The sequence below is a fragment of the Vidua chalybeata genome, chromosome 3 (assembly GCF_026979565.1).
Source record: "Vidua chalybeata isolate OUT-0048 chromosome 3, bVidCha1 merged haplotype, whole genome shotgun sequence".
NCBI classification, from domain to species: Eukaryota; Metazoa; Chordata; class Aves; order Passeriformes; family Viduidae; genus Vidua; species Vidua chalybeata.
This window is the reverse complement of record NC_071532.1, coordinates 72288644-72313838: the sequence shown is the minus strand read 5'-3', so window position 1 is coordinate 72313838 and position 25195 is coordinate 72288644. Positions and strand designations below refer to the sequence as shown.

General features: G+C 36.1%; 1 protein-coding gene across 2 annotated transcripts in view; it reads right to left on the bottom strand.

Moving 5' to 3' along the window:
* ASCC3 (activating signal cointegrator 1 complex subunit 3) overlaps positions 1–25195 on the bottom strand; it is a 251081-nt gene that overhangs the window by 213112 nt on the left and 12774 nt on the right. For both annotated transcript variants that reach the window (XM_053937188.1, XM_053937189.1), the window contains exons 2-4: positions 22096–22239; positions 21255–21405; positions 17250–17833 (exon numbers count right to left, since the gene is read on the bottom strand). In XM_053937188.1, coding sequence (XP_053793163.1) covers positions 17250–17833; positions 21255–21405; positions 22096–22185 — 825 coding nt within the window. In that variant the 5' untranslated portion in view covers positions 22186–22239. The remainder of the gene's footprint in view (positions 1–17249; positions 17834–21254; positions 21406–22095; positions 22240–25195) is intronic.

Below are 25195 nucleotides of genomic sequence, written 5' to 3'. Positions count from 1 at the left end.
AGGGACATTGAAGATAGAGGGTTTTTTTTAAAATATAAAAAATTCAACACAAACATTATGGATATAATACATACACTGATTGCTAATTACTGTTGTGCTGAAGAGACTATCATCCCCTCTAACAACTACAGACTATAGAAGAACACTTGGTTTAAAATCAAATCTCAGATGTTTTGTCTTCTTATGTTTCTTTCAGGTTGATTAAAATGAGGCAAGCCAGATATAGGATGATTTCTTACCATTCTTATTAATAACAGGTATTAGGTATGCAAGAAAGTAATTCAGCTCACAGATCTGCTTCTCTTTTTTTAAAGCCTGGCTTTTTCGAATAAAACACCTATTGCATTCAGTCCATCTATACAGAAATAATCTTCCAACCCTACAAACCACCAAGGAGACTCAGCAGAGTCTAAGTAAGCTCAGCTTAATTGCAGTGGTCTCACAACAAACAGAACAGTAACCAGACACTTCAAGCTCTCTTAAGACAAGTTGTCGCTAACCTACGTGTATGCACAATGCTTTCCTGATGGCTATTCCTCAACACAGAGGCTGGAGGACTCTCACATGGCAATCTCACTGAGCACAGGAATCAGGTAAGGCAGAACAAGGAAATATTCTAAGGAATCAGGAGCGCCTGGCTCTCAGGCAGTCTCCATTGGGATCAAACACCAGCTTCAAGAGGATGAATGAAGTTACTCCTTCTTATCAGAGAGGTCTTGAAGGTCTGTGTGTGAATTAGTTAGCTTTAAATTTTTGGATTTTACTATCCGTTGTCAATTAGAAGAAAATAATTAACTAAATAAAAATTTTGAAATAGGCAGATTAAAAAAAAAAAGGCAGCAAAATTCCAGGAATTCCCCCAACACACTTTGAATTTTACTTATATGATAGAAAAAGGCTGAGTAAGAAAGCCGATGAAAGTTTTCATTGGGAAAGACATCTGCACAAAGATAATGAAGTTGTAACAAATTCTTACTCAACATTCAACTCTTGTTTACTTTTCCCATTACTGCATTTGCAGTCCAACAAAAACTGATGGAAATCTGGTCTTCAGTCTGGGACACATTTTTAGTCTGGGAGTACAAGTACAACAAAGACATGGCCAATTACTCTTTTAAACACCATCTCTCCTCAGCATATTGGGATTATGCTCTATTTTCATGTATTTCTGAATCCACAAATGACTATACAATTTTACTCCAACTACCATTTACACTAGTAAAAATATATGAATCACAGCAAGAAAAACTTCAAAAATAGTATTAAAACATCAAACAAATGTCTTAGAAGTCTCAGCCTACAGGTTCAAGGCTTATTTTAATCAAATTGAAATCTATAGTTAAAACACTGAAATTGATAAGTAGCAGGAAGAAAAAAGTGTTTTTCTTACAACAAGACTTAAAAAACCTTCTTCGTATAAAAAGACTTAAAAAGACTATCAGATTGAAAGTGTATGTAAATATTGCTTAATAGGCCTAAACTTATTTATTTGACCATCAGTTTTGATTACATATAATTCTTTACTATTTGTCTTATAATAAAAAAATAGCACAATCAATCACAGCATAATTTGAGTGTGATGAAAATCTTCTACCAGCTCCTTGTGCAAATGCTAGAACTGTCTACCATATCTGAAAAAGAGAAAAGCACAAAATCACAAATCTTAGCAAACTTTCTCAATATTTTTATGAGAATATAAGTAGACTGGAGAGATCATCTCCACCATCATCACCATATTTTAACAGAGACTAATTAGAAACTTAGACAGATACACTTATTTTGAAAATTTCAAATACATAGCTACAAGGCAACTTCCACCAGCTTCTTCAGCCTGAAGACTTCGGCAATTAGAAATAATGTCAAACAGCAGAGCACTGACTTGCCTTATGAAAAGAAAACCCCGAAGGCAAATTGATATGTAAAAAACCTCACTGTTATATGAATCCTTAAACTAGTGTTTATCTTCAGAAGTATTCTGGGATAAGCTGTTAATGATTTTTGACCAAGAAAAAGTCCTGAAACTAGATAACCACTGCACTTGCAACTTTTCTTACCTGTAGATACAAGGCAAGGAATTCTGACATTACCCAGCAGAAAACATACATTTATGGAAGTGATTTCTGTATTAGAATCAATTTGATTTTTTTTTTAGAGATGAGGATTTAAGAAACTTCTAAAATGGCAGTGTTTAGCACAGAATTCTATTCTGCAAAAGGCAAAAACCTGCAGGTTATCTCAAAGGACAGCAATTCCCAAACCTGCCCATTTCAGAAGGAGGCTGAGGGTGGATCCGCTATCCCAATGTGTACTGACAGAGTAAAACAAAATAACAGCAAGCCAAGAAGTTGGTTTATGTTCCTTAACAGAGGTGAATGACAAAGAGTAGCATGGGACCCTAATACTGACAGCTAGTTTTATCCCAATTAGGATAGTCAAGCCAGAATTTTAATATCCTCTGCTGGATCCAGCAGGATTACCCAGGAAAATGGACAATGAACACCAACCCCAGGCTGTGAACTCCAGCACCCTGGGCAGAAATACACATGAGTAAGTGAGAAGAAAACAAGGCAAGCTTTGGCCTGAAACAGCATTTTATACTGTTTTAGGAGTGTGCAGAAAAAAAAAAAAAAAGAGGATTCCAGATTTCAAAAAGAATGTTGTTTTATTCTAAAAAAAAAAAAAAAAAAAAAAGGATTTCTTCCTTCAATAAGGAAGATTGTTTTAAAGCCTAGCTTTCCAAGGAAACCAGGGCTACCACATCACTGTGTGTTTAGCAGTGTGTGAACTAATAAGTGTTAAACCTCCTCAGTAACTTCCAGTTTTGACAGAGACAGAAGACTTCAGGGCCAGCAGTGGAGACAGATTTGAATGACTGCTCTTTGTGCCTCCTGCCCTTATTCCCTGGGAGGCTGCAGCAGGAGCACAGTGGCACTGGCACACGCCAGTGAGCACCAGCACAGCACCAGCACAAACTCTCCCTCAGCCAACAGAGCCGCTGCGGCAGGCGCGGCGTAACAGAAACCAGCCCTGCAGCAAACAGCTATCAAGCAGCTATGGGCTAGGGATTTCTGTGTGGGATTTTCCCCTCCTCACCTTCTATAAAATGATTCGGAGGAAAGTGATTTTGTGCCTAGTTAATAAGAGAGCCCTAATGTTTCAGGTGCCATCTGACCGCATTTCTCAGAGAACTAGTATTTCCTTATGTCTCCATGTGGATGTGAGAAGAAATCAGCATCAAAGAAAATAAAAAGGGAAAAGTTCCATCCGCTCCAGACTGGCTTTCTCTAAGAAAAGATCTCCTTAAGTTTAATAATACATTGAAACTGATTCAAAAGGTATCATTAATAGATCAAGCCTCATACTGGCTCAAAGATACAACACGCTTTCTCTCAGTACAAAACTGAAGTAAAGAGTTGATAGGAAAGAGGAAAAGTTATTGACAGGAAGGACAGTGAACAGCTCTCAGCACCAGGATTAAGCCTAGCATTTCTTGTCTCTCTCTGTGGCTCTTTCATCATTTCTTAAGTTCCATCCCTAAAAAACAGCACTCAAATGCCATTCAGTTGGGTTTTTTATGAAGGGAGACAGCATGGTTCTGTTTTCATAAAAAGAAAAAGTTTCCTATCATCTGTGGGGTTTCAACAGTCCTTGGACAACAACAAAGCTGTATACTTCTGGATTTAAAAAGAAAGTCCACAACTGAAAAAGGGGAAAAAATATCCAAAATAAGGATTATTTTCTCTACATGAAAGGGGAGCAGATAAGCTCTATGGTAAAGAATAATGAAACCTAAGCTCTCTATTGTCTGAATATAAAACTCTTGGTAATTTTAATGAAATTACAAAGAGAATATGAGCTTGAAAAGCTAGTCTCATGCCAAGTTGGAAGCTTTGATGATAAGATAAAGATAAAACACCACAGGGGTGATCCACATATGCCTGTACTTTCCCTAAATGGATACTGCTTTTATGAACGAGGCAATGGGGAATAAGCTTTGTGATATGTTAATTTGTTAGGGCTAGAAAGTCATTATACTGAACAAAAGGAAGTGCCACTTTGACACTTAAAACCAAACATGTTTTATGAGACAAGCTGCTTTGACATCAAAATATCATATGTCATGCGAGGGTACACACGCACACAAAACTAAACCTAATGTCATAATTTCATGGTACATTAAGGAAAATGAAGATTAAGGTAAATCAATATATTATCATATGCAAAGTTTTCATGTCATGCTGCATGCACATAGCAATGAACATTTAAATTAGCTGATTTTAAGTCAAAATGAATGTTAAACTGTAGCTTTTGGAAATGTTCTCCCAAAGGAGCCTCACAACAAGAGCTATTCCACTTCCTTACTGATTTTAACTAAGAAATAATTATAAGAACAGCTTGAATTTTCTACTGTGTATCAATTTCTATAGTAAACTTTTGTGTGAAGATTTACTAAGAGAGAAACCTCACAAACTGGTAAACAGTTACATGAAAGGAATACAATTGCAACAGAAATTCAGTCTCATCTCAGGAAAGTTCCTTTGCAAAAATATGAATTGTTCTAAGACAGAGAAAGAAGCCACATTGCTTTCAAAAAGGTTTGGAGATGAAATTCTAGATGAGTTCAGGAAGAATATAGACAAATAATGACAGAATAGAAAGTATTAAAAATTACTATTAAAAAACATTGCCTTGGCTATGAGTACTTCCTCTTCATTATGTTTCAGATACTTAAAAAATTACTACATATTGCTCTTTCATGTTTTCTCATAAGCCTCTTATCTCTTGATACCTAAGCTAGAGATTCATAACCACTTATAAACATTCAGACAAGGATCCTAGATAAGTTTCCTAAACTTATAGCTAACTTTACAGTCATGGGTAGATTAGTAACAACCACAATAAGGGCTAGCTGAAGAGTTCTTCTCCAGGAGCAAATGATGAGCATTTCTGGACATCAGATAAGTACTTCCATTTCTTTCCAAAAATAAGCCATCTATAACTTTTGAAGTGCCTTATATGACTTTCAGATAACATTTTAACTATCACTTCAGACTTCGTTCAATACTGCAAAAACAAGGTACCCAGTGAACAGTGGTTCAATAATAATGAAAAAATAGTGTAGAAAGTATGTAGCAGATATCAATACAGTCTGTGAAAATTTCCATTACTAAAGAGCACTAGTAGTCTAGCTATGGCCTATATAAAACTGAATATTTATTGAAAAAATACTAATCAACTTCTGATTCTCTGTGGCTGCTTAAAGCCCTTACAGAAAACTGAATAGCCATGTCCAAATGAAGGAATTAGGTATCTTAAAGCATCCTGAAGGACATCTCACAAGGAGTAGACAATTGCTCTGTGTCTAAGAGTTCTGAGAGATGATTCTCATGCACATTTTTTTGGCTACTGCAAAAGTTGTGCCAGAACTAGAAACCAAGTTCCCTGGAATCTGCAAGTTAACTGAAACTCTTGGTGAGATTGTTCCTTGCTAAGATGAACAGACAGTATTCGTGAAATGTTTGTTTTATGCTGCCAGTCTATTGCTCCCTCCTCCTGAGTGCCTTTTCCTGCAAGCCACAGTCCACTGATGCACTCCTCCAAACATTAAATATGTTTGTATTACTGCTATTTCTTTGCATCAAACCAGACTGGCAATTTTTTTTCATATTTCATTTTGTCAGTTTCCATGCTTTATTTCACATTTCCTCAGTTTTCCATGCTTTATTTCACACATGATGGACCTCCTGTGAACCCTTTTCCAATTACTTCAGCACCTTCTATATACAGTAATGATGAAGTCATCTCCTGAAACTGCTTTCTCTATCAGTAACCATTCTATATTAACACATTCTCCACTTAAAATCAACTAAAAAAGGCAGTAGATACTGAAAGTATCTGGCAGTGCTTACAATGAAGATGTTTAAAGTCTTTACAATGCAATATAAACATACAAATGTGGATGTCTAAAATATGTTCTTTCACAATAGAATTGTGTTTCTCATTTTTGGGGGCTTTTAATGTAAATATCTACATAGATGGATGAATATTTTCATGTTTTCAGCATCTGCATTTTTTTAAAGAATGACTATTTAGGTAGCATGTCAAGCTATTTAACATTTAATTTGATTGCTAAGAACAAGGAGAGTCAGTAGACTTCTCATTCTAGAATTCCACTTGGAAATTCCACTCAGCTCATTTCCAAAGTTTTGTTTTTAAGTTTCTAATGAACTTAACATGAGTACAGAAAGGTTTAATAATTTCTTCTACATGACAAAATCAAGTACCACCACTTTTTGCCATTCCACAAATCTAATCTTCACAAAGTGAGTTCTTCAATGAACACTGCTGAGTAATACAAGACAGTAATATATATGTACCATACAATATGTAGCATTCATAATGTATTTAATAGAAGTAATAGTACAATATAAGATTCTGAAGCACAGAATGCTTTTGTTGCATTTCTGCAGAGCTCATGCCTAGCTCCAGCACAGCATTAACATGCTAAGCTCAGAGGCCTAGAGCACTTCTGCAACATGACAGAAATACACATGTGAGACACTCAGTTTTAACACCAAATATCCAACATTTTCCCTGTATTAATGAATATTGGAAAGCTGTTTCACAACACCTTTTATATTTCTATAATAAATATGATAGCTCATTAAAAAACTGTTTATGCTCCAAACCAAAGGCAAAGTTTTTTTACAAACCCTCAAAATCTATTGTGCTTTTTGAACAAAAACTTGCTATATGACTATTCTCTGTTCACACGAGTATTCAGTGTTTGTTAAATGGTTTATGTAGTTATTATGACATCTGCTTATATCAGTTTTTCCAGTTTTTCAAGACTATTTTATTAACAGTGTAAAATTCAGTAGATAAACTACTCTTTACTATTTTAACTAGTTTAACCAGTCAGTGTGTAACCAGATACCCAGTTCCTCTGTGGGAAAGTCTCATAAAAATGCCACAGCACCATAACATCTTCTAAGTGGCAAAATTTTCCCAAGCAACATAGAAACACATGTTAGTGCAATCCTATTTTGTAACAGTGCTATTTTGTTGGCTGTGGGCGTATAATACCAGCTAGATTCAAAAATCACCTCTGTAAAATAAGTTAAAACATAAGCACAGACTAGTACAAGTAGTAAAAAACCCCCCCTGAAATCAAGGAAAAAAAATCTCCAAGTGATTTTAATAATGCTTGCATTTTATCCCAGAGGTTTTGTCTTTGTGCTTACATGCAAATAATTATTATTTTAAAATAGATTAAATTTTCCTATTTCTTACACTTTGGACAATCACATCAGCCATTTCACCACTGACTTCAGTGTCTGGCCAATTTAATTTTCTCTTTCCTTAACAAACTGTACTGCTTACTTACGCTTCAGTACATAACACAATTTATTATATTTCAGACAGTGCTTCCCACTAAATTTTCTAAAAATTATGTATTAACTCTATTTATACTGTCCTCAAGTTCTTCCAAATTGCATTTTGACATCAAAGTTGACTTTCTTCCTCTAATAGTGGCTTAATGAAAACTATGCAGGGAAAATAGCAGCCTTGTGCTGGGGTCTCAGAGCACTTTTGGTTCTGCTTCAGATGAGTTAGAGCAGCTGTGGCTGGAGTCATATGCCAGAAGAGAAGAGCAGCAGAAAAGCCAAGCTTTGGCTTTGACAGGAACAGATGACCCTCTGATAGCAATGAAGCATACACAATTACACTGATGTGCCAAGCTAGTGACAGGTAAAACTGAGCTTCCGATATCAGAGCATTTGGAGGATCCAAGCCTTTGCAAAGTCCAAAACTTTGGCGTTCTATTAAGCAGCAAGAAGCTGACACTTCAGATCCTATTTTGCTTAAGAAGAGCAACATAAACATCCACTTTCACACCTGCACACTGCACTTTTCTGATTGTGAAGGTCAGTTTGTAACTAGGGAAATGGCTATGGAGAACATGCAAACAAGCTCCACTTGCCCTCTGGGAGAAACGACAGTATGAGGCAAATATTGAGTCAGAGCCAATTGCATTGTGCACAGACAGTGAAGCCTGTTTCTTGAAAGCACTTTTGCTCGGGTCTGCACAGCATGTCAGATGAGTGATCTCAAAACTACCACCTGAAAAAAAAACTTGTCTGCAAAAAAATGAAACGCTGAAGTACTTTTCACAGTCCATGCTATAAGATGAACTGTGAAGAGTTCAGAGCTCTTAACATAAATTACTTCTCAGGGAATCATTCTCAATACAAACCTGAGAATTATTGAACTGAATTCAGGTTTAGAAATGTAAGCTAAGTATTTCTCAGGTCATCAGATTTTTGGATACTAGTTAGAACATACAGTTTTTATGTGCAAATGTTACACTGGAAAGCAATAAGCAAGATGTAAAGAGAGAAGAGTGTCTGCAGTGTTTGCTACTGACAAGCCCCCTAAGTCACTAGTAGGAAACAAAACCTACACACACACTTTCCAAGATTTATTCTAAAACCAAATGCTTGTGATGTTGTGCAATGTTGTATAAGCTCTTCCATTCATTTACCTGAAGGAGTGAATAAGTGCGTGCAGTCTGTAGGAATTACAAAATTATTTTGTAGCTGGTTTGCCTTATGAGCTCTAAAATACACTCTTTCTTATTGAACTGTATTTCTGTGTCATCTCAGAGTCTTTCATTTGTCTTAGCTTACACACAGAAAAAAAAATTAAATGTTCACATAAATAATGTCAGGCTTTTAAAGGGTATTAGAAATATAGTCATGTGAATTAAGACTTTATGTAATATTCTCTTGTAAGAATAATGACCATTACAGATTCCTGTTTAATGCAACAAACTAAATGAACGATTTTTCTGGACAACAAATGTCTGTTATTTAGATAGATACTTAATTTAGGAGACCAAATTAACACATCTGAAATTGAGGCCACTTTAAAACCTAATTGAGATTACTTGCAACACAAGGACTATTTATTTCCTGTATACCATAATTCATTAATTAAGTTACACATAAGGTTAAAATATAAGTACTTAAAGAGGCACACTCCATTTACTTATGATGAGATTCTACTAATAACAAACTTGTTACAAAGCAACAAGCTTTTAATTTGAATACACCCAAACATATTAGGGTAAGGGATTGATTTTTTGGTAAGAAATTAATCAGGGAAAATGAAAATTTAAATTAATATAGAATTAGGTATAAATATAACATATAAATTTTGTCCAGTTACCTCTATTTTATCATTTGAAATGACAGAATCATAGAATGGCTAAGGATGGAAGAAAACTATGGAAATTATCTAGTCTCCTGGGCTGGAGATTCCATAACCTCTTGAGCAAACTGCTCCTGTGTCTGACCATCCTCACAGTAACAAAAAAGTTTATGTTTACATGGAATATCCTGTAATACAATTTATGTCCACTGTCTCTAGTTCTGCCATTGGGCATCACCAAGAGAACTCTGGCTCCAATTTCACTACACCCTCACCACCAGGTCTGATCAGATTCTTTAGACTTCCCTTCTCCAGGCTGAGCAACCGCAGCATTCTCAGTCTCTTCTTGTATGTCAGATACTTCAGTCCCTTCATCATCCCAGTGGCTCTTTGCTGGCCTCAATCCAGTATGCCCACACTTGACAGCACTCTACACCTCTCAGATTTTACTTGTTCATCCTACTGCTCAAAGCCAAGCCAATAAAATGCATAGCAGTGTGATGTTAATTAACAAAGTCTAATATTTAAGTATTAATTACAGACAGTTTTCACAGCTTTTGCTTTGTATTTGTTCTCCATTTTATAAGCAAACCAAACCAAGTATAACTCTGAATAAAATACTATAAATAATAAAGTGAAAAGATATGGGAATCCATATATTCTTCAGATTAAGAGGCAAGTACTGATCAAAGTCAGCCTAGACAAACATTTTGTCATGATCAGACTACCATGTGAAATGAAGCGTCAACATTTTTTTAATTAAAACCTTTTCAGATTCAAGGTGTGTATGTGTATTCTTCAAATAAGAGGGGACAGCATCAGATAAAGTAAGTGATGGTTATCTAAGCACTGTGGGTCTTTTTGAATGACAATCATGCTAGGGGAAGGTGCTATTTACCCAGCTGTACAACTACAATTTTCCTTGCAAGCACTGTGAAACACCCAAGTAGAGTTTTCCCTGCAAAACATCCAGCAAACATAACAGTGAACATTATGCAGGAAAATTAAAGGGGTCTTACCACCTTTATCAACCCACCAGATTTCAGAGTAACATACTACTCAATATTAAAAGATAAAAAGCTTTCTGGAAAAAAAAGGTCAACTATACCTGAAGGGCCATTGAAATACTATCCATTGTCTGCCAAGCTCTTTAGGTGCCATTCTGCTCAGAACTAACAACACTGACCAATCCCAGTTTACTGTGACTGATGTGCCCTATGCCTTGCAAGCTGCTGTGGAAGGCCGCTACTGCTATTGCCAAACCTGATTTTGCCATTACTGATTTTGGTTTAGATAGGAAGAATTCTAAAAAACAAAATATAATTGCTGCAGGCTGAATGATATATAGTTCATGAAATACAGCTTAGTTTTCAAGTACCAAGAAAACACATTGAAATCCATGAATCTTATCAAGTTCAACAAGGACAAGTATAGTCCAGGAGCGCAGCACAGGCTGGGATCTATCCATAGATAGACATAGGAACAGATCTGTGTAAGTGGAGCTGGGGGTGCTGGTGAACAACAAACTCAATGAGTGAACATTGCTGCTGTGGCAGAGAAGCCAACAGGATGATGGGTGGCATCACAAGGGCATTACCAGCACAGAAAATGAAGTCAATTTCCTACTCTACTTGGGGCTTGCCAGGCCACACCTAGAATACAGTGTTCAGATTTGGTCCCTTCTATATTAGAAAGATATGGGCTGGCTAGAGAGGGTCAGGAGAAAAGCCACAAATATGATCCAAGGACTGGGAAGCCTGCCATGTGAGGAAAGGCTGAGAGAACTGGTTTGTACAGCCTTAAGCAATGAAAGCTTAGGGGAGACCTCATCACTGTGTTCTAGCACATAAAGGGCGCCTGGCACAGAAGATGCAAGAATCCTCTTTAGAAGGATTCCCATGGAAAGGACAGGGCAATAGGTACAAGTTAATGATGGAAAGATTTTTATTGGACACAAGAGACAGATTTTTCTCAATGAGAAAAATCAGTCATTGGAAAACTCTTTCCAGAGATGTGGTAGATTCCCCAGCATTGGGCACTTTTAAGATTCAGGTCGGCAGGCTGCTGAGCCATCTTGTCTAGACCACGTCTTTGCCATGAACGGTTGGATCAAATGATCCTTGAGGTCCCTTCCAGTGTAGGGACCTATGATTCTATTTATTGGCTCATGTCACCACATCAGAATAATTTTAGTGTATTTTCCTTTGCAGGTGTCCAGGCATGTTTTCCATTTTGAGTTCCATGGACCAGCTGACTTCACTATCTAGGTCCCTTAATATAGTACAAATTTCCCTTTTGAAAGGAAAAGTTACTAACAATACTTTAATTCAGTTCAATTTTTAAATTAAAATTCAATTTTTCCTTCAGTTAAAATATTATCTTGGATATAAGGATAAAGTGGTTAAAGAGAAAAGGGCATGGATATAAACATGATTGCACTGAAGCTAGGAACCAAATTCACAGTTCACTGTTAAACCAGCTTGAGTGCAATGCAGTCTTTCATAAATCTTCATAAACTGACATGAAATTGTAGGCCAGGGATCACATATCTACAAGGGCAATAACACACTGTATAAGAAAATATAAGTATGATTGGAGATAATTTAAAGAGATATATTTGGAAAATAATCAAAAAGACATTCAGGTAACTGGAAATGGCATAAACATAGCATGGAATACTCATGAAACATCATTTGGTCTAGCACTTAATTATAGAAAATGAATAAATAGCAGTTGTCTCACATCTGGATTTCATTTAAAACACTGCAATTTTCCACATAAGGACTTATTAAACTTGTGAAGATGAGCATTAATAGAAGAATTCAAAGTTGGCAAGGAACGGCCTGAAGGCTAAATGAAAGGAAAGGAAGTGTTTAAAAGGCACAGCATCATCTGGAAAGGAAGTTATAAGCACAGTTCTTTGGTGCTTATTTTTAAAACTGCTTTAAAAAAAAAAAAAAAAAAAAAAAAAAAAAAAAAAAAAAAGGGACAATTGTATAACAGCACTGGAAAAGTGACTATAAAACCAGCCCTGAATAAAGTCAAAAAGTAGAAAACAAGGTTTTTTTTTTTAAACACCCAGGCAATGAGACTCTGGAGCAGTCCTCAGGGGGGAAGTTGGGACAAATTTTCCCACATTCTTTTGTTAATGAGTCTTCCTCAGTTTAAGATACTGTATCCGTGAGAGAAAAGATGCCTTCTAGATTCTGTGAAAGTTCAAACAGATTTTGCTTTCCTTTACTCTCCTGTACTTTTGCAAAAAGGCTGGTGGCAGAGACAGAGGAGCTTCCTGCCAGTTCACTGAATTGACAAATTAGTTAAGCTCCCCTTGCTCTTGATCCCATGAGCATCTACAGGTTCAACCAACAAAGCATATTGGCAGACATTTGTGGTGGGATTAAGGTGAGGCAACAGAAGCAATGTAAATGAACTCATGTGGAGAAAAAAAAAATCATTATTTTGCTACCAGTGACAAAGGCAGCTGAAGAAAACTTAACACGCAGAAGCCTGAGAGACAACAGGGGTCCACTTAGAAGAGACTGGGGAAAACTGTCTAAAAGATTGTTGCTACATCAAGCGTTCAGAGGCACATAAACATCACACTGAAAAAAAATTCCTACTTGATGAAACAACAAAATCTATTAACTTCCATTCTGAAATAAGTATGAAAAGAACTCAAATTCAGTAATAAAGCAATAACCTTTTAGCTCTAAAGAGCATATTACTGGACTGAAGTAATAAGGAATACATACAGGAAGATGTGCTGCCCAACTCACAGCACATCTCTGACCTCTTCTTATTCATCATATAAACCTGTATTACACAACTTGTACTTTTCTGATTTCACTTCTACTTTGATTTGAAATTAATGTTTTTCAGCCTTGAAGGAAGGACTGAGAATCTTCAAGGTCCAAATTACTACCTTCTGGCCTCTTACTGTAGTTTTTACTACCTGGCTATTCTCAGGTGCTTAGGACAACAAGGAAGAAAACTTATCTCGCATTTTCAGTAGGAGTGATGAATACTGAATTATTTTTAGGAATGAAACAAAGAAACAGTGTTTGCTTCACACCATGACAGTTTGCAATGCAGCTGGATTGTATTTACTGATAGAAGCCCTGGATGCCATAGTATGTGTACATGCCAACCTTTTAATGCATAGAGCTGGAAACAGTCACAACTATAAAGCAGATGAAAGAAGCTTTGTGCCTGGTTTCTTATGTGGGCAATTAAGTACATCATATATAGAGATAAGTAAATATATGTACTACTACATAATATTTAAACTACTGCTTACAACGTAGTTTTCTTGAAACAGTTCTGCTGTTTCATATCTTAGCCTAGTGTTCTTCTAGTTATTTATACAGCATTTAAAGTGATTTGGTCTGGGAAATACCATTTAATCTAATTTGCTAAATGACATTAATATTATTAATTTTATTTAGGAAAAGTTCCTGCATTGTCCCAAGAAGAATAAAATGCACAATTTTTCATAATGGATGGTGTATTAATAAGATATTAACACATTTCTGATTCCATCTCCTTTTTTTCCCTAGTTATTTTATCTCTACAGGAAATATCTTCTTTTGTAATGATAATGGGATAATGTACCTCTGCCTTAGTGTAAAAATAGAGAAAGGTATTTCCAAAACAAAATTGAGAGAAATTTTGCATATAAACTAGACAAGAGCTCACAGAGGAAAGACACATGTCCTCTAAGAATAGCATGGTCTAATCAGAGGGATTAAACTCTTCCAACTTTTTCCTAGTTACCCTAGGAGGTACTAGGTGGCAAAGCTGCTAAAATGCTCTCAGATGGCTCCAGTCTTCATTCATCATACACTAGAAACTGAGGGCTCTCAGAAATTGAGGAATGCACTGAAAACTAAGTTTTAATCAAATATAAAAATAAAAAACCACAACAGTTATTGGCCAAACTCTGTAGTTGGTTATTGGCTTTTTCTTCTTTTTAAATAAAGATGTTGTTACTGCATCATTACCATCAAAAAATACATATGTTCATCAACAAAACCTGACAAACTGTGAAAAGTGTGTAGTTGTCATTTAGCTTTACTAGACTTCATGTCCCCAAAGAAAAGCACATGTCCCAAACACTTAGAAAATAAGTTATAACTCCCATATCACTCCAATCATAAGAATAAATTTTCCTCTCATTAAGAGTCACCAGTGATATGCCAGATAAACAAATTGTTCCAAAGGAACACTGAAATGTTCTCAAATAGTAAAAACAAAGAACAAAGTATTTCTTCTACCTTGCTAACCATTTTAAACATAAACTATACACTGCTGAAGAAAGCAACTCATTTCAATTCCTTGTAGAGCTCATTAAGTAAACAGAAACCTAAATAGTGTATAGTGTGCCTATACATACACTGCAAAAAACCCTCAAAACAGGATGCCACCCCATAAATTATCTAAACTGCTCATATTCTTAATGTGATCTGGCACCTCAATGAAATTTGCTTAAGGATCAAATGAAATTGTCTTACAGAAGTCCACTTGCCAATATTGTCACCACAATCATGTTCTTTTCTTGTTTAATAATAGACAGACAGTGGTATCGTCCTGTTTTAAAACATAAAAATGTGGTATCTAGATTTGGATTTTTATTTATGAAGAATTATCCTTTCATATCAATAGGTTTCTTAGGTGGTTTTTTTTTTTTTGTTTTTGTTTTGTTTTGTTTTGTTTTTTTTGTTTAGGTTTCGGTTTGTTTTTTGGGGTTTTTTGTTTGCTTATAAAGAAAAGATATATTTTGTAGTTCACAGACACTTTAGCCTCTGTTCATTCCACCAAGAAATGCAAAATGTGTAGAATTCATGATCAATCAACTTGTTATGCCATTTCACATGGCAAGCCCCTGACCTAGTTCTAGAAATGGGTTATCTTCAGGTTTAAAAGCACCATCTGCTCTTAATGATGGCACCAACAAAATTACTGTAATAAGAAAAAAAAATATCCCTAAGTGATAGTAAAATCCAAAGCCAGGAGACATTTTCAAGTCATGACTATGCCTACAGAGAGCACAATTCAAATGCCAGCTAACTTTTAACAAAAGGTGATCAGGGTCAAGTTTGTTGTACTCCCTCCTTGACCCCCACATTGTGCAATGAACAATGAAATAACACTGTTGCAAGGAAAGGCAACTTAGGGGCCAAAATAATGAGAACGTGGAGATCTTTCTTTTATTACTAGGAGTTTTTAAAAATCCAAAATAAAATGCAGTTTTCAGACACTGCAAAGAAGAAATCCTTTTCCTCTCTAGTGAGGCAAACTGAAGAAACTATTCTTGCTAAGGTAGTTTTCAGTTCACTGGCAAAAATTTTTTTCATATTATCAAATTAAAACTTCTGTAAAGCCACCAAATCAAATATTTTGCTAAGAATTCTTTGTTCCAGGAACTAATGGAAAGGAAGTCTTTATTGGTGACCTACATAAAAACTGATAGCTTGAACTTTTTGCCAATTGATTTAGCAATCCATTATGATCATAAATTTGCAAAAAAAAAAAAGTTATTTCTTCTTGCTTAAAGCCAAAGGTTTAGAGATTTTCCTTTAACATTTTACAAATTAAACTTAGGCATTAAGTAAGCATTATGTAGAAGTATGTAATTATTTCTGCATACCCTATAATGATATTGGAAATGTCTTCAGTCACTGATCTAGAAAAAAAAAATTAAATCTTTATCTCTGTACAATTAATAAACTACAGGTCCTTTGACAAATATACTTCTTTCATGTTTCATTTGACATGCAAGTTTTTTTCCAATCTTCTTATCCAAGACCTGTTCAGTCTTCCATTTTCACGTCTTCACTCAATATGACCACTTAAAGTATGAAACTGTTTGCAGACACGTATTAAGGTATTATTTTTCGAACATATTTCAATGCAGAAGAAATTAGATTAGCTTCCATTTATATTTAGGACCTGTAAGAAAACATACATGTCCAGAAAGTTCAAAGGACAGCCAAAATGTGGTCCAGTGATTACCAAACAAAACAATAATATGGCTTCAGCAGCTATACAATTACTCATTAGATATCCATAGATAGTTACCTAAATCTAAAATGAAGTACACAAGTTCTCTTCTCTATCACCTACTGTTTTTATTAAGAAGAATAAAATCTGCAACTGCAATGGCAAAATTCCTGAAAACTTTCACTATAGCATCTTTCACAGGATTGTCTATTCCTACTATTAGTTGCATTTCTGTAGAAAATTTTGAAATTTAGAGTCTTTCTGAAAAGTTAGTTTGAGAGTTTAAGTACTGGATGTTTTCAGGGAAGGAAAGCAAGGTAAGTTTGGAAAAATAAAGTAAACATAACAGAAAAGTGCAGAGGGAAAAAAAATAACAAATTGCAGGAATTCTTCCCCTATCCCATTCAAAACCAGTTCTCCCTTGCCTTGATTAATCCAATCATCTCTTGTGCACACACCTGAAAAACATCTTCTCCAGGCTTTAATCATGCTTTTTCCCCTTTCTACTGCTATGCTTATCTTTCAACTCCAGCAACTGTTCCCTCTCTCTCACATTTTCTCTACTCTTCTTGTAACAAACCCAGCCATCCCCTTTCTTCATCAAAAGAAACAGACATGATATGACGAAATTTTAAAGTAGCACCACCTGCTCAGCCTTCCAGCAACAGGGAGGCTCTGAAACTGGAGATGAAACCTGCCCAAGAAAGTTCTGCTTGTCTTTGCAATTTCCTCACACTTTTATAGGCAGCTTAAACTGGGTTGTGCTTAAAAAGAAAGAATGAAGACTCTGAGCAAATGGCCACAAAAAAAAAAATCTTGCCCATTGTGGGGGAAAGAGATTATTCAGATCAAACTGATGCTGTATCCTTCTCCCTGGTAAATGATGATGCTGCCATGAGATTTTTCTCAAGACAGATTAAAAAAAAGCAAAGGTTAGACAACAGTTGGGTAAAGTATATTGGCATAAACTAAAATGAAATTATTGTATATTTCTGTGCCATTCAAATATATGCAGTACAGTTAATGTACTAGTGTACCTCATTTTGAAGTTCATCGGCACTTTTGGTAGATGCAAGGATCTCATACAAAGTGCAGCAGAGGTCTTCTGTTGTTGGTCCTCCAGAGTTACCTCCTTGAGACTCCTTCAGGTACTTTCCAACTTCACACCATAAAAAAGAATCATCTATTTTTTCCAAAGATTTGATATTAGCTTTCTCATCACAGTAGTTCTGTAAGTGATTCAGCTGGTTATTCAAAAATTTGTTATAATCTAAGCTTATATTTTTCTGTGCATCAGTCTCACCATTCACAGGCAGCTCTTCAGAGTGATCCAAATCATGCATGTCAAATGAAAACACTATATTTTTACCAAATAACACTCTGTTATCACCATTTTGCTCTTCAGCCAACTGTATGAGGGCTCTAAGCTGTTCTTCAGGGAAGCGAGAAGCAATCCGAGACGTGGCATTACAAGCTGCAGTAGCAGATGATGATGGAAATGGCCCAAACATCTGCTTGATCACCTTTGTCTCATCATGGCCGACACATTCTTTCCCATGAAATGTCTTAAAAAGAAAAACAGCTCCACTTTCAATTGCTTCTTGTCCATTTTCAGCTCCAACTGTTAACAAAACCAAATGTAACTTAATACACTTAATACTAAGAGTGTTTCATTACCTATAACATAACTGTATTCAAATTCTTGCCACAAGTCTCATCGGCAGAGATAACAAAAGAAGAGATATCACAACAAGTAAGAACTGTTGCAAGGTACTGAATATAAAAGGTATATGATAATAAAGTATCTGTCTTCATTATCCTTCTACATATTAAAAATTTACAGTAAGAATTACCAATGCTTTCTTATCTTTCTGAGCTAGAGAAAAAAACTCGCTAGAGGTCTTAAACTCACAATTGTATATTTATAAGCTATTTAACGTTAACAAATTTCCACTTTGTTCCACTATTTATTCACTGCCTAATCTGAATATTCATAACAGAATAAATATACAGAACTCAGCTGGGGATTACTGAATTCTTTTAGTAATTCCCAGTAGAATTACTTCTGAGTATGTGCTAAGTTAGAAAAACTGCTCAAAAAATTTAAAGCAAATAAATGTATGAATTTGGATTTCTATCTACAAAATATCATGTTATGCAAACAAACAATGTATTATTAGATAAAATCGTGAATGTATTTCTCACACAAATATTCACAAAGGTAGTCGAGGAATATGTAAGGAAAACTCCATGTGATGGACCAGTGTGTCTCTACTACAAAATTTTTAAAGTCACCAAGCCTAATCTAAACAAAACCAGCCAGCATACTGGGGTTTTTGTTCATTTTAAATGAGGAAAACTTACACAATTTTTTTACTTGCGACTTGATTCAACTTAGATTAGGTTTAGCACCAGAAAAATCAAGGGGTTTCTTCCCCACAATCTAACAGGAAAGAGCAAAAAAATTTTAGCATAAGCAGATGGAACAAGGCTGAGTAGCTAGAAATGTAATATATAAATAAATGGAGGCAGCTACAAATTCAGTATTTAGCTTGAATCTTCCTGTGGTGCGCTTTGAAAATCTGAAAAGTTCAAGGAGACAACTGGAGGTTATATTTACAAGATAATTAGATACCTACATATGGAAGACATATGACATAAAGATACATACATATACAATAGATACTTAAATAGGTCTCAGAGGAAAAAGGTGGTTCAGCCCCTCCCTTTTAGCATTAGTTATATAGGAATCACAAAAAAAAAAACCTACATCTAAAAACTTGTAGTTTGTCTGCATGAAGCTCACTCATATATTCCTAACATACAAATACACATTATTATTTAGAGCCAAATGTCTCAGAACAGAAGTAAAGATTACCAAACTAAAAGAGAAATTGAAGGGTTTGAGAAAAATCTCTTAGGTTTACTATGTGGTATTTCTCCTTTATTATCAACGTGCTATTTGTGAAAGCATCTGAGAAAATACTACTCCTTCCATCTCAACAAAATAAACCAGACAAGATGGCAAGAGATGCATTACTAGAAGCTACTCTTTTTGATATTTTGTTTTGTTTGCCAGCCAACATTTTAGTCCAGTACCACTTGTGATTAAACTACACAGTGGATATTTAAAACAGCTTTCTCAATCAATATCTATTATCAATACAGACTGCACCTTCTCCTACTAACTCTATGGACTGACAGCTGGTACAAACTCAACCCACATCTTGCATGACTTTCCCTCAAGCCTTGTGTGTTGCAAGTGCCAGCTGAAATCTGTGCAATGAAGGAGAGGTACCTGGGTTAGGGCAAGGAGGTGGCCCTTCCCAGAGGCCTGTCTCAGAAAAACAGCAGCCACATGCTTAAATTCCAGCCCAAACAGGTTAAAAGTCTACTAACAGTACTAACCAGAGTTTAAGACTTTCTGTCAGTGATTTGAGAAATAACTCAAAAATATACTTCTGATGACTGAAGAAAGCAATAGCCATTTACAATCATTAATAGCTTTAACAGGCTGCAACTGTACAGCACAACTGACTACCACCACATGTTAGATTTTAATAACTTGCCTAGCCTTTTCTGAAAGCCCGTGTTAAGACATTTGTTTCTTTCTCAATTTATTTGGTATTTCCAAAAAATGGTTGAGAAACAGAAATGCAAGTGGGGCGGGTCAACATTTGTACTGTAATAAGAATCTCTGGTCTGTAGTACCAAAACAGGCAAATGTATTTATTTTTATTAATTCTCTCTTTTTACTAATGTTTCTATTCAATAGATTTGAAAAACAATCAGAAAAGGAAGATATATACCTATGAGATTGAAAGAAAAAATCCCTAAATATGTGACAGCAAGAGCTTGAATGATGCACTCAGTTTATGAGCTGATGAAGTTAAATTTTGCTAAAAGCAAAAGATGTATTAGGTTTAGTCTGTCAATCAAAAACTAAATTTCCAATCAAAACTAAGTTTTCACACGTGTGGGACGGGTCCCCGCTCTCCCTTGGGAGGTGGCACCAGCATAGAAAAGATTGTCAGTCACTTCTTGCTCTCCGCCCCAGTTGAACTGCCCATCAAAGTACAGCATACTCCCCGGTTCTGGAAAGTTCCCTTGTTCAGTTAACCCCATTGGCCCCTGTTGAAATGCCACTCCTCTCCTGTGCCCTAATTGGTTCGTTGTATGTCACCCCATCCTGTCTTCTCCCCTTTGCCCGCTACCCATTGGTTGTACTGTATCCCAACCACGCCTACTCCTCCACCCCTAAATGCACAGCCCCGCCTTATCTCGGAGCTCCTGGAGCCAGTTCCCTCGGAGAGTGCTTGTGTCCCCTGCCTTCTCCTCCCGTTCCTGGTCAGACCCTACAATAAAGCCTCTTGGATTTTACTACTCCGAAGACATCTCGTCTGTTCCTGGTGGAGTTATCCGGATTCCATCTACCCCTCCCTGTGGACCGGTCAGCCGAGGATCGCTCCCCGGACTGACTGGGAACCCAGGGGGCCCCCGGGAAATTTCAATTTATTACACATACGTTCTTTGCCACAATGTATTTCAGTATTAAAACTTTAATTCCAGATGAGTGAAATATATTTTTATTTCTCTCCTCAACACCAAAATCTTCAAGCAAAAACATTTCTTATATTTTTATCTGCCTGCACAGCACTCCGATTTTTCATTATATCAATTACGTGGAATTAAAACAGACAACATCAGGATTGCTCTTTTCTTAGAGTACTGCTATTCCAAAAGAAACAGGTGGTTTTGCTTAATAGCTGTCAATCACAAACCATGCCACAATCTACAAAACAATACTATCAAACAAGTAAGAATACCCACATAACAATGGAATCTTAAAATAAAACAGAAGACCAAATTGTGCATATATGTATCAGATTAAATGGAGTTTCAAAGATATTGCAGGGCAAAACTGGCATCAAGGCAGACCAAAATTGTACCAGTAAAGTCTGCAGGCAGAAAGCAACTTGAACCTGCTCCCACCCCCAAATAAAACAATGTATTATTAGACTACTAGAGAAATGAAAACATACCTATTTGTTTTGCAGCTTGTAAGATAGTTTTTAAATCACCATTTACAGTTTGGTATTCTTTTTTGTCCAAATTGTCATCAACAAACTTTATTATCTTCTTCCAAGTAAGATCAGACTTCAGCAACTGGGCATGTAGCTTTGATCTTTTAGTCTGAAAATGCAAAATATTTGGGTTTTTAAACTTAACTTAATATATGGGGGTTCTTTTAAAATCAAACACCAGATAAAAACAATTCCTTCCAATTGCATTGTCAGTATACAGTACTGACTGCAAGCACTTTTCCTTTTACCTGATCTTTAGACTCTTTCCTGAGTGTATGAAAGAAGGATACACAAAAGCACACACATTCTCTCACTAATTTACTCTTTACTCTTTAGAGAGCAAAATCCTCTATAACACCAAACTCTTGCAACTTCAAGAGATTTACAGTTCCCAAAATTCCAAACTCATTTCACAGGTTCCCACAAGGCATCTATTGCTTTAATGCATTATTCCTCAGGAAGCAAAACAAGTACCTAAATTCAGTGAACTTAATATTAGAAGGGAAATGTTTGGCTTCCCAGCTCTATGCAAGCTCAGAGCTAAAAGCAGCCCTGCCCAACTTCCTGAAAGACAAATTAAGACAACGAAGCAAACTTTGCCACATGATTGTAAGGGCTAAGTATAAATCACAAAGCTACAGTAAATTTGACTTTGAGTGAGGACACTATGAAGGAATGTACAGGAAATTTTACACACTCTGCCCTTCTTGCTTGCCTACTCTTATAAAATAGCAATGCAAATGAAGAAAACAAATGATTCTTACTATAGCTATGCTTTGCAAAAGAAAAAAAGCTTTACCGTTAAGTCAGCTAATTCTTCACTGTAATCCTCATGTTTAGTGACATTTGAAAAGGAGCGTAAAGCGCCTGTAAGACGAGGCAAGGCCATCTGTTACTCATTCAGTGATCCATAGGATGAGAAATCAAATCCCAGTTCAAGTACCTAGATGAGAACAAAACAAGTAACATGGCTTTATTAATGTTATAAATACAAACTTGCATCATGAACTTGAAAGACCTTTTTGAGCTAGCACCACTTGGCTGGAACTTCAATTAAGTGGGTTAAAAAAAGATCTCTTAAAATAATGATAATCAAAATTAAATAAAGGGAGGTGAAAGGTGCAGAGCAGAGGCAAGAAATGGTAACATGCAGAGGTCACTCAGCAGGTGGTTCTTTTCTCTCCTCCCTAAGTAAAAGTTACCAGCAATGAGGCAAAGTGGCATTTATTTCTTTAGCACCCCTAACACTGGGTATTATAGTGAAATCTGTGTAACTGAACTTTAGCTCCCAATAGCAGTAAGTGATTACAATCTACGGGAAGATTTCCTCTGAGCCAGCCCATGCTGGGAGCTTTCAGGTCATTAACAGCCTCTGGCGCTGATGCAGAGAGAGACATCTTTCTTGACAAGTGCTTAGTCATTTTTAACCAGCAAAACAGGGAAAATTATGACAGGAAATAAAGATTGTCAAAGGCATAGCACTGAACTATTATAAGAGATAAAGGGAATGAAAAAGGCTACCAAAAAACTGAAAATACTATGCCTTGGGATGTTTTCATCTCACAACTAGGAGTGCACACACACTTAGAGCAGGACTCTCTTCAGAACTGCAGCTTATTTCCATGCAGTTTTATTTCCTCTGTGGAACAGGCTCATATCTATGCACCAAAACACAGCTGTTCTCCATCTGAAATTGTACTTCTTCCAAGCCTTTTACTGAAGTTATTCTCAAAGTTATTTAATTTCAAAAGGTGCCCACAGCTGAATCGTTTAATGAACACTAACACACAGCTCCAGTTTCTGATGGTATTAGATAAGATACAGATTTGGATTATTTTTGAAACAATTAATGATACCATTACTAACCTAATGATCTGCATCATTTTTAGTATGCCTGAAGATCAACGTCCATCCAGAATTTAAAGAACTTGTAACAGAGTTAATAGAATTACTTCCCCCCCAGTCATACAGTACAGAACCCTCTGCTTTCATCCAATTATCCTTAACGTTTTTCCTTATTTAATGACTGCAGTTGTATTTTAGCTATCAGCTTTGCAATACAGCACAAAGGAAATCCAGATGCAGTGTTCCAGTCACAAACAGAGAAATGTCACTGACTTGTCAGGTCTGCTTGTTTTTCCACCTTGCCTTAAGATGCTTTTTGAGAATGATTTTACAACAACTGATATTTTGGAGACAAATGTTATAACAATGAAGTTACAAAATTTGGAAATACAAAATCTTTAACAGTGAAGGGCAAAGAGAGCATGTGTTCAAGCCTAGAAGCAGACAGAGCCAAACACCACTGCAGCTCTTTTGATATATTCAGTGAATATATGACATGTACCTCATAAAAGCATAGCTCCTAGTGAAAATAGTCTGTAGACATTACAGCCACCATTATTAGAAGGGAAGTAATGTGTCCAGACTTTGAGGGTACATCACTCTCACACCGTTCTAATGACAGAATTGCCATTAGCTATTAGAGCTATTGGGTCCATTTTACCTATTTATTTTATACCTACATTTAAATACCTTTTTCTGTAGCATTATGTGCCTTTATAAAAAAATGTAACAACATAACTCTAATATTGCCTTAATTGTCCTTTCTGAAATACCATGCACAGTAATTTATGAAACTTAGAACATACTTAAAAAAAGTTCACTTTTCACACACAGTTATAAATTTCAACACATCTCCAGCAGGCTCATTTATTAGGAAACTGAATTTTAAATGAATATTTCTTTCTCCTTTATTCAATTTCTTTATTAGCAGCTCCTGAAATAGAAAACCCGAAACACCAGAAAACAAGAAAGGGCACACTGTCCTGACCCCAGGCATGGCCAAAGAGCCAAATCCAGCCCTGCAACCCTAATCTTGTACTAGTAAATGCTGCTCCACACTTGCCTGTGTGCTTTCAGAACTTGCTGGTGTCTGAGGGGGCTGGTTTGGCAGAGCTGTTGCACAAGGCTCCTGCACCCCATTTACAGTCATACACCACACACCCCCTTCCCTTCTGGTACACAACACTTACTCTCAGCAGGGCACTGATGAAAACAAAAACAGCTAGTAAACAGAATGCAGGGGTCAGGTACAATTAAGTACTCTACTGTTAACATAGGAAAACAAGATGAAACTTAGAAACTTTGGCTATTATTCCACAACATATTAGAGCCAGCTCTGAATACTAAATCAAAAATCATGTGGCCCTATAAGATGCAGGGTAAATTTTTATTTGTTTTTAAAAAAATATGTTACCTGCCTTCACATAAAGCCTCCTGATGTAGATATCTGCCCACATCACACTGCCTTTAGAGTGGATCAGCTACTCCTCGTGGTTCCACAGCCATCAAAAGGGCAACTAATTCCTTCTGATTTGAGAGAAATGTATCTGTTTGCTCACAGGTGGATCTGAAACATCTGAACTACCAAATGATCCTGCTAAGATCTGGTAGTTTTGAAACAAGATCCTAAAAGGTATCAGCACTTAAATCCTCTTTACCAGGGCCCACATATAGAAGATGAACTTTTGCCATTTTTCTGCCCATTCCCCTTAAAGAAAAGTATGAGAAAGGTACCATCCAAAATCTAATTTTCCAAAGGACAAATATAATGGGAATTTAACCCTTGTATCAGTGTGACTTTACATGGTAAAAAGATTTCTTCTCCTTCCCTACCCCCAGTCAAGTAAGGACATTTTGGGTGCATTCTGCTAATGATTCCTAGAACTATCTTAGATTTCCTGCCTCTTTTAAAAAACACTTAACTTTCCACCAAGCCTGTTTGTAAATCAGAAAGAGCAATATCCAGCCTTCTAAAGCTCTGTGAAGCTGAGAGAAAGTAACTTTTAAAGTCTATTTTGCTTCTTTTAAAAACAAGTGTGATTTTAACATTGAAA